The sequence below is a fragment of the Polyodon spathula genome, chromosome 37 (assembly GCF_017654505.1).
Source record: "Polyodon spathula isolate WHYD16114869_AA chromosome 37, ASM1765450v1, whole genome shotgun sequence".
Taxonomy (NCBI): domain Eukaryota; kingdom Metazoa; phylum Chordata; class Actinopteri; order Acipenseriformes; family Polyodontidae; genus Polyodon; species Polyodon spathula.
The window spans coordinates 3,627,544-3,640,043 of record NC_054570.1 but is presented as its reverse complement, the minus strand read 5'-3'; the positions used below and the strand labels follow the sequence as shown (position 1 = coordinate 3,640,043).

The 12,500-nt window shown below is 46.4% G+C and overlaps 1 protein-coding gene across 1 annotated transcript in view; it reads left to right on the top strand.

The window, feature by feature from the left end:
- The window catches only part of LOC121304184 (ral guanine nucleotide dissociation stimulator-like 2), a 26,098-nt gene that overhangs the window by 7,372 nt on the left and 6,226 nt on the right, over positions 1-12,500 (top strand). The window contains exons 3-12 of the mRNA XM_041235152.1: positions 4,828-4,887; positions 6,281-6,394; positions 6,775-6,956; positions 7,855-7,926; positions 9,085-9,275; positions 9,973-10,109; positions 10,276-10,491; positions 10,593-10,696; positions 11,353-11,437; positions 11,750-11,794. Coding sequence (XP_041091086.1) covers positions 4,828-4,887; positions 6,281-6,394; positions 6,775-6,956; positions 7,855-7,926; positions 9,085-9,275; positions 9,973-10,109; positions 10,276-10,491; positions 10,593-10,696; positions 11,353-11,437; positions 11,750-11,794 — 1,206 coding nt within the window. The remainder of the gene's footprint in view (positions 1-4,827; positions 4,888-6,280; positions 6,395-6,774; positions 6,957-7,854; positions 7,927-9,084; positions 9,276-9,972; positions 10,110-10,275; positions 10,492-10,592; positions 10,697-11,352; positions 11,438-11,749; positions 11,795-12,500) is intronic.

The following is a 12,500-nucleotide window of genomic DNA, read 5'->3' as shown; positions in this document are numbered from 1 at the left end:
ACTGAGCACAGTGCAGATTCACACAGCAGGGTTTATACAGGAGCAGAGCTACTGAGCACAGTGCAGATTCACACAGCAGGGTTTATACAGGAGCAGAGCTACCGAGCACAGTGCATATTCACACAGCAGGGTTTATACAGGAGCAGAGCTACTGAGCACAGTGCATATTCACACAGCAGGGTTTATACAGGAGCAGAGCTACTGAACTCTGCAGGGAGAGCAAGACTGGGCAGCTGCACTGCCTCAATATATATATCAATGACATATTGGAATATCCCTCATACATAATAATACAAAATCCATGTGGTTATATTTTTATTTCTATTTTAAAAGCTGAAATTATATAAAAAATATATTGTGATGGATTATTGAAAACTAAAAATGGAGTGCATTTAAAAAGTAATCACATTTTTTTAAAACAGATTTTTTGTAATTTTTAAAAAAGTTGAACATTTGAGAGTATATTTGATACCCTTTCAAGAGTGTTCCATAGCAAAATCACAGCAAAGTGTAGTAAAGCACAGGGAAAGCATGGTAAAGCACAGGTAACCATTGTAAAACACAGAGAGGTGTGGTAAAGCATATTAAACACATGGCAAACCAGGGTAAGCTATGGGAAAAAACATAGTATAGCATTTGCAAAAGCATTGGAGATCACACTGTATCCGTTTGAACTGTGAGGCAGTCACTAGGGCTGAATTTCAGAACACTAAAAGACAAAGAGAAGGAGATTGATACTGTGTATTGGACTAAATAATTGATTACACGCTTTCAAGACCTCAAAGGTCTCTTCAGGTGAAGGTAGGAAAGACGGATTGATGTTTACATTCAGAGGTAGCTCTCTTTACTACTTTCAGCTTGAAAGCTTGTAATTAATTATTGTTTGGTTATTCTAATAAAAGGTATCCGTCTCTTTGTCAGTGACTATGGAATACTAAGAAACTTAATCAATTATTTTTCAATGACTTAATTAAAATTATCATTTATTTTCAAAGTAAAGTTATAAAAAACTTGAACACAGTGGATTTCATTTTAATGGAAGCGGTCTCAATGAAAGGATTGGGCCTCTTTTACTCTGCTGTTGTGCTTGTGGGCTCAGTCTGTGCAGAGCTGCTGTTGTGCTGGTGGGCTCAGTCTGTGCAGAGCTGCTGTTGTGCTGGTGGGCTCAGTCTGTGCAGAGCTGCTGTTGTGCTGGTGCTCAGTCTGTGCAGAGCTGCTGTTGTGCTGGTGGGCTCAGTCTGTGCAGAGCTGCTGTTGTGCTTGTGGGCTCAGTCTGTGCAGAGCTGCTGTTGTGCTGGTGGGCTCAGTCTGTGCAGAGCTGCTGTTGTGCTGGTGGGCTCAGTCTGTGCAGAGCTGCTGTTGTGCTGGTGGGCTCAGTCTGTGCAGAGCTGCTGTTGTGCTGGTGGGCTCAGTCTGTGCAGAGCTGCTGTTGTGCTGGTGGGCTCAGTCTGTGCAGAGCTGCTGTTGTGCTGGTGGGCTCAGTCTGTGCAGAGCTGCTGTTGTGCTGGTGGGCTCAGTCTGTGCAGAGCTGCTGTTGTGCTGGTGGGCTCAGTCTGTGCAGAGCTGCTGTTGTGCTGGTGGGCTCAGTCTGTGCAGAGCTGCTGTTGTGCTGGTGGGCTCAGTCTGTGCAGAGCTGCTGTTGTGCTGGTGGGCTCAGTCTGTGCAGAGCTGCTGTTGTGCTGGTGGGCTCAGTCTGTGCAGAGCTGCTGTTGTGCTGGTGGGCTCAGTCTGTGCAGAGCTGTGCTCTCGTATCATTTCAGTGGCGATGGAGACACTGCTGAGCTGACCTAGGAAGTGTGAGAGTCAAGGATTTCCTGAGAACTTTCTTGAACTCTGTGTTCATTACAATGAAATTAAACTCGGTGTCATGTCAGGTCATTACAGTGAAACTAAACTCAGTGTCATATCAGATCGTTACAATGAAACTAAACTCAGTGTCATATCAGATCGTTACAATGAAACTAAACTTGGTGTCGTATCAGATCATTACAATGGAAACACACGTGCGTCTTTCTGCTCATGTGAGAGCAATTGTAATTTTGTGCAGTGCAGAGCGCAGTGGATTTACTGTGTTTGCTACAGTCCTCTTGTAACAGTTCACACAGTCATTTTGCAGTTTTCCCTGCACGCTTCTCCCATGGTAAGACTGTACATTTTCCATAGCTTACCCTGGTTTACCATGTCTTTAAATATGCTTTACCATACCTCTGTGCTGTATTACATTTTGCAGTCCTTTTACTGTACAATTTGATTGATAGTAATACCTGCCCACACTGACACACACAAACACACTGACACACACACACACACACACACACACACAGACTTTCTCATTGTAGTGCCTCTCCTCAGAGTTGCAGAACCTGAATGTTTAAACACACACCTGGCAGCTCACAGTGTCTGCGATGATGTCTCTCTGGTTACATGCTCTGTCAGTGCCTGAAGCCCCTGATCTTCACTTCTTCCCAGGAGATTCAACTGGGTAAAGAAACACAGTTAAGAAAGGTGTCTGATTTGGTAAAGAAAACACTGCCGCCAAACTGGGGTCTACAGTGTAGCAAACTAACACACACCAAGAAGAAATTCTGTTTGACAGAAACCATTGCTTCAAATAGAATTATTATTGATTTGTTTTTTGTTTGTACTCTACGTTTGAAGATCTCCAAACGAGAGGAGCCTGTTCAGCCAGTCAGAGCTGGTCCGGTTCCGAGCAACTGATTGATCAAAACCCTGTCAAGTCGGGTCTGAAAGGATCGTAGTGATTCTGCACACACACACACACACACACGCACCCACACCCACGCATGCACACACACACACACACACACAGTTGGCTCATGAGAAGTATAAGAGGTTGAACTGGACATGCAGAGCCAGTCTGTTAAAGCTGTTCACTCCAGATCATCACCAGCCTTATTTTTTTAGGTAGAAGAAACAGAAACTCGCCCAGGAAAGTTCCCAACCCAGACAGAAGCACAGGCATGCGATGAGGTGCTTGTGAGAGTCTCAGCTGTCTGCTGCTCACTCTAAATTGTAAAGGACGTGTCGTTCTTTCAGGCCATGATTGTGCTCGTGACGGTCTGGAGTATCGAGCACATTATCTTATAGGATAAGGAATGCCCAGTGTCGTTTTTCTTGTTTGTTTTTTTGAACAGAATGTGTAGCAGGCTGTAGCCAGCGTGTCTTTATAGAAGTAGAGCCGCACCGCCCTGCGTTGTGAGAATGTTGAAGATGTACAACGAGCTCAGAGATGAGGCTCTCATCTCCTCACAGCTCATTTAGAAACATACACCACAGTATTTTTGCATGATACTTTTGCCACATCATTTTTACCATGATTTTCTTAGTTTGCCATGGTTATTTATATGCTTTACCAGACCTCTCTGTGCTTTACTATGCTTCACCAGACCTCTCTGTGCTTTCCAATGCTTCCCTATACTTTACCAGACCTCTCTGTGACCAGACCTCTCTGTGCTTTACAATGCTTCCCACAGCTGTGGGTGAAATTCTCAGATCAATCCAGCAAGCTGGTCAGCTGGTTACGAGATCCACAAGCTTTCAGAGAGAGAGACAGAGAAACCCAGAGGAGTAAGAATGAAACCCAGGCTCTCCTCATCTACAACACAGACTATAGCTGGTCCTGACTGACCTATTCTAAACCATACTGCTCTCACAGAGGCAGACAGTATATTATTGTTAGTATAGTGTGTTATTGCTAGTATTGTATTGCAGTGTACTATTGTTAGTATAGTGTATTATTGCTAGTATTGTATTGCAGTGTATTATTGTTAGTATAGTGTATTATTGCTAGTATTGTATTGCAGTGTATTTTTGTTAGTATAGTGTATTATTGCTAGTATTGTATTGCAGTGTATTATTGTTAGTATAGTGTATTATTGCTAGTATTGTATTGCAGTGTATTATTGTTAGTATAGTGTATTATTGCTAGTATTGTATTGCAGTGTATTATTGTTAGTATAGTGTATTATTGCTAGTATTGTATTGCAGTGTATTATTGTTAGTATAGTGTATTATTGCTAGTAATGTATTGCAGTGTATTATTGTTAATATAGTGTATTATTGCTAGTATTGTATTGCAGTGTATTATTGTTAGTATAGTGTATTATTGCTAGTATTGTATTGCAGTGTATTATTGTTAGTATAGTGTATTATTGCTAGTATTGTATTGCAGTGTATTATTGATATCAGGGTATCATAGTGTTACAGTGTCGTGCTGTTGTTATTGTTATCACAGCAGGCTCTCACAGTGAAATGCAGACTGACAGGTCTGAGAGGAGAGTGTGCCGTGCTCACTGCTGTGCCCCTGTATGGGTTCCATTCAACTGGTACTTATGTTTGTTCAAATATAAATCTGAAACCCATTTCAGTCTGGCAGAGATTCTGATCAGTGGCTCTGAACTCCTCACTCATCTGAAGAGGGTCCAGCTGGTTCTGATTGGCATGGTTGCTGTGTGTGTGTGCAGTTCTGATTCTGACCCGGGTTCTGATTGGCAGGGTCGCTGTGTGTTTGTATGCGGCTCTGATTCTGACCCGGGTTCTGATTGGCAGGGTCGCAGTGTGTTTGTATGCGGCTCTGATTCTGACCCGGGTTCTGATTGGCAGGGTCACAGTGTGTTTGTGTGCGGCTCTGATTCTGACCCGGGTTCTGATTGGAGGGTCGCTGTGTGTGTGTGTGTGTGTGTGTGTGTGTGTGTGTGTGTGTGTGTGTATGCGGCTTTGATTCTGAACCGGGTTCTGATTGGCAGGGTTGCTCTGTGTGTGTGTGTGCGGCTCTGATTTTGACCCGGGTTCTGTTGGGTCCTGCAGGTTGGACTGGGACTCGGCTCGGGACTAATGAAGACAAAATGGTACTGCACACTGGAAACGGTAGGTCCAAAATGGGGTGAACAAGAACCAGAACAAGAACCTGTCTGTCTGTCTGTCTGCCTGCCTATCTGTCTGTCTGTCTGTCTGTCCGTCCGTCTGTCCCTATGTCCGTCACAGAGCAGTGTAAAGAGATCGTCTCAAATAAGTGTTCACTTTTTCATGTTCAGTGGTCCACATTCACTCATTGAAATCCAGTGTAAATGACAGAGCTTGGTCTAAGGAAAGTAATTCTTTGAGTTCAGCTGTTTAAATGATAATGTTAAATTAACAGAACCCTCCCTGAATGCTTGTGTATGTGTCTGTCTTGTGTGTGTGTGAGTGTGTTTGAGTGTGTGGGCAGGTATTACTATCAATGTGGGGAGAAAATTTGAGAAAATGTCCCCACAAAGAACTAAAGAACTAAATATGCTTTTAAAAAAAAAAAAAAACCTGCCAAAATATTTAGTTTGTTGTCGACTTCCACCCTGTGTGGAGTTTTGTCTGACTGGAGTTAGAAATAGTAAATAACAATATAGTGAGAGTCAACGAGAAGACCCCACAACTATAGCAACACAAACGTGTGTGTGCGTGAGAGAGAGAGTGTGTGTGTGAGGGTTTGGGTAGTTATCAAACAATAAGTGTTGGAAAACATGGATTGAGAATTGATTAGCAGTTTGCTACGCATGTGGACTGGCAGAGCTATACTGGTGTTCTTTTCTGAAAAGAGACTAATATTGCAGATAGCAGACTGTTTGGTTCAAATTGCATGTACTGCTAACCATTGATAGAGACGATGCGTCTACAAACTGCCCAACAATGACTGCAAGCTAGTGAGATAACAATGCTGTGGACTAGAAGGGAACAAGCTCTAGACTTCAGAGAGATCAAAAGAGATAATCCCACTGGCATCAAAGGGGGTCGCAAGGAGATAACAAAAGGCAGATGTATGGACCTTTTGTCTCCAGGAGTGTGAAGAATGCACTGAGTTCAGAGGTTGTCACACTAGACCACACACAGAGACACACACACACACTAAATTAACAGAATAAAGTGTTGTACCTTGACCATTGGTTAAGTGTAAGAGAAAGGGGAGGTGGACCATCTATACAGAAGGGTATTTAATGTCATGCAAACATTGTAATGTTGAGTATTCTGCTTGTCCTGTACCTGGGACCAGACTCCCTGCATATTTCAATAAACCTGGCAACTGATTGAAGAAAAGGACTCTGTGCATTTTCTTGAATCTATTTGCTCACCATCTATTTTTTAATTACTTCAATAAGAAACCTGTTTAAACCACATGACTCACCTCAGTGGGGTTTCTTTCAATATTTAAAATAAAAATAAATGAAAAACAGTAAGACTAGAAGCTGTTGTGCTGACATGATCCCTGCTTCCCTCTGCCCCCCCCCAGCCTCCCCCTGCCCCCGTCGTGGAGGAGCGTGAGGAGGAGGGCGCTGTCTACACCGTCACACGCAGGCAGCAGCAGTCCCAGCACAGCGCCACCAGGGGGCAGCCATGGCACGGGGTGAGTGAGCTGGCAGGCCCAGGCAGAGAAGGGGCCAGGAATTCAAGCACTATTTTCAGGACGCATTGTTTCTCTTTGTCCCTCACTGTCTCTCTGTCCCTCTTGTATGTTTGCCCCCCCTCAGTAGTGTTGGACATATTTGGTCCCTGTCTGCTTCTTTGTCCCTGCTTAGGACAGTATCGTCTGCCTCTATCGCTGTCTCTCTGTCTGTACCTTGTCCACTCTCTCAGGGCAGTGTTGAACACGTTGTCAGTCTCTTTGTCCTCGCTTGGGACTGTTCCGGACAAATTAATGGATTCTCTTTTGTCCCTTTCTATCTCTGCTCCTTGTCCCTCTAAATGATTCTTTTTGTCCCTCTGTCTGTCACTGTCCCCTCTCAGGACGGTGTTGGACACAGCGAGACATGTCTGGTGCGCTCCATCAAGGCGGGGACAGTGGACAGACTCGTCCATCACCTGCTGGACTGCAACCGTCTCGGGGACTCGTCCTACGTGTCCGTCTTCCTGTCCACCTACAGGACGTTCAGCTCACCGGGACAGGTGCTGAGGATCCTGCTGGACAGGTCAGTCCCCGAGACACACAATGGACACGTCAAGCAGACACAGACAGAATAAAAGTGTAATAAACACAACGACAGCATGGTAAAGCATAGGGAAGCATAATAAAGCACAGAGAGGTGTGGTAAAGCATAGGAAGCATTGTAAAGCACAGAGAGGTCTGGTAAAGCATAGGGAAGCATTGTAAAGCACAGAGAGGTCTGGTAAAGCATAGGGAAGCATATGGAAGCATAGTAAAGCACAGAGAGGTCTGGTAAAGCACAGGGAAGCATAGTAAAGCACAGAGAGGTCTGGTAAAGCATAGGGAAGCATTGTAAAGCACAGAGAGGTGTGGTAAAGCATAGGGAAGCATTGTAAAGCACAGAGAGGTCTGGTAAAGCACAGGGAAGCATTGTTAAGCACAGAGAGGTCTGGTAAAGCATAGGGAAGCATTGTAAAGCACAGAGAGGTCTGGTAAAGCACAAGGAAGCATTGTTAAGCACAGAGAGGTCTGGTAAAGCATATTTGATAAATCTGCATTTTAATTTAATTTTATTTTACACGTCACGAGAGAAAAATTGATCGGCCCTCTGGACTTTTATTATAAACTATTAAACTGTTGGGTGAATGTTGCTTTGCTAATGAGAGGGAAGAATTTTGATTGCTTGTCATCACCTGCATTTAATATTGTTCTGTTTCTGTCTGTGTGTGTCAGTGTCTGTATATTTCTGTTTGTGTCTGTTTGTTTGTATATTTGTGTGTGTCTCTTTGTGTCTGTGTCTATGTTTCTGTGTGTGTGTGTTTGTTTCTGTGTGTCTCTGTGTTTGTGTGTCTCTGTATTGAGGGTGTGTCTGTGTGTCTCTGTGTTCAGGGTGTGTCTCTGTGTTCAGTGTGTCAGATCTTACTGTATTTCTCCTCTCCTAGGTTAGAGTTCCCCCCTGTGGACTCGGCTGGTAGTGCAGAGAGGCACTCTCGAAAGAGACTGGAGTTCAACAAGTGAGTGATCGAACATGGATACAATGTTACACATTCCTTAATGCACAATCACAGAAATTGTGAAATTTGTGATAACCGTGTAAAAAGATACAGCCTTAACTATGCAATATGCAGAAGAACATGAACCTTTCCAAACGAGAGGAGCCTGTTCAGCCCGTCAGCGCTGGTCCGGTTCCAAGCAGCTGATTGATCTCAAAACCCTGTCAAGTCGGGTCTGAAAGGATCCTGATCCCTCAACTCAAATGTCACCTCCGCGTCCAGGAAAGAGGACGAACTTTGCTGGGGACTCCAAAGGGGGGCGTCACATGGGGGATGGGAAAACCGACATGAACTCCTTCTCATCGCGCAAGAGCAAACCCTACTGGCCAGGCACATTCAGGGTGTAAAGCAGGGCTGGTCTCTGTTCTCTGGGATCAGTAGCCCTGCCATTGCTGCTCTGTATTGCTCTGTGTAAAAGCGACTCTGGCTTCAGGCTTGTGAGATCCGAAGCATGGCCTTCCCACTGCAGCCTATCCCCTAAAATATGAATCGTCTTCAAACACATACCTCTTAATATCGCCTCCATCGTTCTGCACGTTACTCAAACTAACAGGTCTGGAATGACCTGGGTCTGTCTCATTTTAAATATGCGCACAACATCTGCAACCTTCCAGTCTTCTCGTTGATGTCGTCTGTCACGCTTTCGTTTCTCCAGATCTCTGGAGAGACGCTTAGCCGACTGTCAGGGTGACAGGCATATTAATCAATAATGTTTCATGTCTGGGTTTTATTGGTCCACCACAGATTCACGCATTCACAGTTCTAGTTCTTATTCAAGCGAGATCGAAGGCTCTTAAATCATTTTAACAATGTCTTTAATGCCTCAGGCTCCTCTAAATGCTTGCTTGTGCTGATTAACAGACAACGATAAAGAACAGACTGCTTGAAAATAATTTTAAAAACTCAGAAGTTACAAAAACTACTAATCAGGAAACGAACAATCCACCACAAGCTGTACCATTTAAACATATTATTATCCTGAATTCAATAACCAGCTCTTCCAATTGTCATTAGACATGCAGATTATTTATTCAGCGTTTCAGATCTGGGGGTGTGGGGGGGTCTGTCTCTGTGTTGTTTGATTGATATTGCACCCCACCCCCACCCCCCCCTCCTCAGCACTGTGTCGTCAGTGTTCTCGACCTGGCTCGAGGGGTACCCTGAGGATTTCCGCGCTCTGGGGGACCCCTCCCTGCTCGAGCGCTTGGTGGAGGTGCTGAGAACCAGGCTGCCGGGGTCAGAAGTCAAGGGGCGCGCCCTCGTGCTGCTCAGAGAGGTCAGGGAGGAGCAGCAAACACAGGAGAGGAGAGGTGAGTGGGAGAGGGGGGGGGGAGGGGGGATAGGAGGAGAGGTGAGAGGGAGGTAATATGTGTGAGACTCATATTAGGAACATTACTCATCTTTTTATGATCTGAGAAACATTGCAAAACTTATCTGTGTAGCTGCTGCTGAAATACTAGGCTTGATTATTGCAGTGATTATTGCTGTTTTCTGGCTGTGTCTCGCTTGTAGCTCATTCAGAAGGCTGTTACTAGAGCTCTGAGTAGAACTAAGAAGAGCGAACACGTCACCCCTGTACTGACCTCCTTGCACTGGCTCTCTGTGCAATTTAGAGTGGATTTCAAGATTCTGCTTTTAACTTACAAGGCCTTGACTGGACTAGCGCCTATTCATTCACAGGAGCGCCTAATCGCAAGCTTAGATCACAGAACGCAGCATTGTTTCAATCAAAAACGGTCTCTTTTTTATTTCAATTTCATTACGTTTTGTATTAGACTGTTTTTCATTTCAGGTTTTTTTTTTTTTGTGTGTGAAACGCTTTGGGAACCTTGGGATGAAAGGTGCTATAGAAATGTGACTTGTGTTGTGTTGTGTTGTGTTGTCTGTCAGTCACACTGCACTTGTAGGTCATTGCTGTCTCTGTGAGTTATATTCTGTTGTACTGAGAGCTCTGATTGTTAACACTGCCTCTCTCTTCTCCCTCTCACACCCCCCCCCCCCTCTCAGCTCCAGTCAGTGACTCAGACTCTACTCTCTCCTCTCCGATTGATCGCTCAGACTCTGATCTCCGCAGAGTCGAGCCGACTGACGTGCTGGGCTTCCCTTCGAGCGTCATAGCGGAGCAGCTGAGCCGCATCGAGACTGTGAGTGTGACACCCTCCCCTAACTCCTCCCCTAGCCCCTCCCTCTCACACACCATCCCCTAACTCCTCCCCTAGCCCCTCCCCTAATCCTTCCCCTCACACACCCTCCCTCGTGGTACTAATAGTAGAAGTTCTAACAGTAAGCATTGCTGTCTGTGCCTCGCAGGCCCTGTTCCTCAGGGTGGTTCCCTATCACTGCCTGGGCTCCCTCTGGTCTCAGAGGGATAAGAAGGGGAAGGAGCAGCTCTGCCCCTCGGTGAGAGCCACGGTGAGGCAGTTCAACCAGCTGACCAGCGCGGTCATGACCTCCTGCCTCGGAAACACTGCCCTGCGCAGCCAGCAGAGAGCCCGGCTGATCGAGAAGTGGATCAGAGCCGCTGAGGTGAAGGGGGGGGGTGGAGTGGGATAAGTCTCTGTGTGTGTCTCTGTGTGTGTCTCTGTATCACTGTGTCTCGTTGTCTCATGGTGTTTGTCGTGTTTCAGGAGTGCCGTGCTCGTAAGAACTTCTCCAGTCTCTACGCGATTATCTCTGCTCTGCAATCCAATGGTGTGCACCGCCTGAAGAGGACCTGGGAGGAAACATCGAGGTGCACTCTGCATACATGCTGTACTGCACTGTACTGAACTGCACTATACTGCACTGAGCCGCGCTGTACTGGACTGAACTACACTGCATACACACTGTACTGCACTGTACTGAGCTGCACTGTACTGCACTGTGCTGGACTGACCTGCACTGGACTGAACTACGCTGTACTGCGCTGCACTGTACTGCGCTGTACTGGGCTGGGCTGCACTGGACTGCGCTGCGCTTGACTGAGCTACACTGTACTGCGCTGTGCTGGACTGACCTGCACTGCGCTGCACTGGACTGACCTACACTGTACTGCGCTGTGCTGCACTGCACTATACTGCGCTGCACTGTACTGGACTGACCTGCACTGCGCTGCGCTGGACTGACCTACACTGTACTGCGCTGTGCTGCACTGCACTGCACTGTACTGCGCTGTGCGGGGCTGGACTACACTGCACTGTACTGCACTGTATATTACACTCATACCTGCACACACAGTTTGTTTTTCTTCTTTTTCTTATTTGTTTTTCAGTTTAAGAATGATACACATTTTATTACTTACCCTAGGGCATAGTCTCTCTGTAAAGTGCAATACACACTGTCTGTCTGTCTCGCTGTCTGTCTCGCTGTCTGTGTCTTTGTCACACTGTCTGTGTGTTTCTTCTGCAGGGAGGCAGTGCGGAGCTACGAGGAGCTGTCACAGATTTTCTCTGAGGAGGATAACTACTCACACAGCCGGGAGCTGCTCAAAGAGGTAACGACCCCTCACCCCTCACCAGTCACTCCACCCCTCACTTCTCATCTCTAATCCCTCACACTGAGACACAGACACACACACTGAAACACAGAGACACACACACACACTCACTGAAACACAGAGACACAGATACACACTCACTGAAACACAGAGACACAGATACACACACACACACTGAGACACAGACACCCACACACACACTGAGACACACACACACACACACACTGAGATAGACATGCTTTCTTATTCACTTTTAACCTCACTCTAAATTAACTTCTCTCTCTCTCTCTCTCTCTCTCTCTCTCTCAGGAGGGGACCTCCAAATTTGCCAATGTCGGAAAGAAACATCCAGAGGTGAGTCTGTTTGAGTTTGTTTCTGTCTATCTGTCTGTCTGTCTGTCTGGATTCCTCAACATAAAGATTCGGGACCAATCTAAGTAAAATATCCTAAACATGTGTGTCAGTTTGTCTGTACTGAGTCAGTGTATGTGTCTGTCTGAGTCAGTGTATGTGTGTGTGTGTGTGTGTGTGTGTGTGTTAAAAATCTTCTAAATTAGAAGATTATGGGCGGAGAGAGATCTAAGGTCAAGCACCCTGTCCCCTATATAGGCCGTGGAAAGACTGACTGGACCAGTACGACCTGTGCCGTCACTTCCTAGTAGACCCCATCTGGGAGGTGGGGGGGGAGGGGTAATGGGGGTGGATTGGAGGAGTGAGATGAGTGAGGGCCCAGGGGGGAGGGTGGGGGGGTGACGGTTTGGGGAGTGAGGGTGGGGAGGGTGGAGGGGTGACGGTTGGGGAGTGAGGGCCAGGGGGGAGGGTCCCACCCCCCCACGGTTTTGGGGAGTGAGTTTTGGGGGGAGGGTGGGGGGTGACGGTTTTGGGGAGTGAGGGCCATGGGGAGAGGGTGGGGGTTGTCCGGTTTGGGGAGTGAGAGGCCTTTTGGGAGGGTGGGGGTGTGACGGTTTCCCAGTGACAGTGTTTGTGTGACGGTTTTGGGGAGTGAGGGCCGGGGGGGGGTGGGGGCGCAAACGTGTTTGGGGACTGAGGGCCAGGGGGG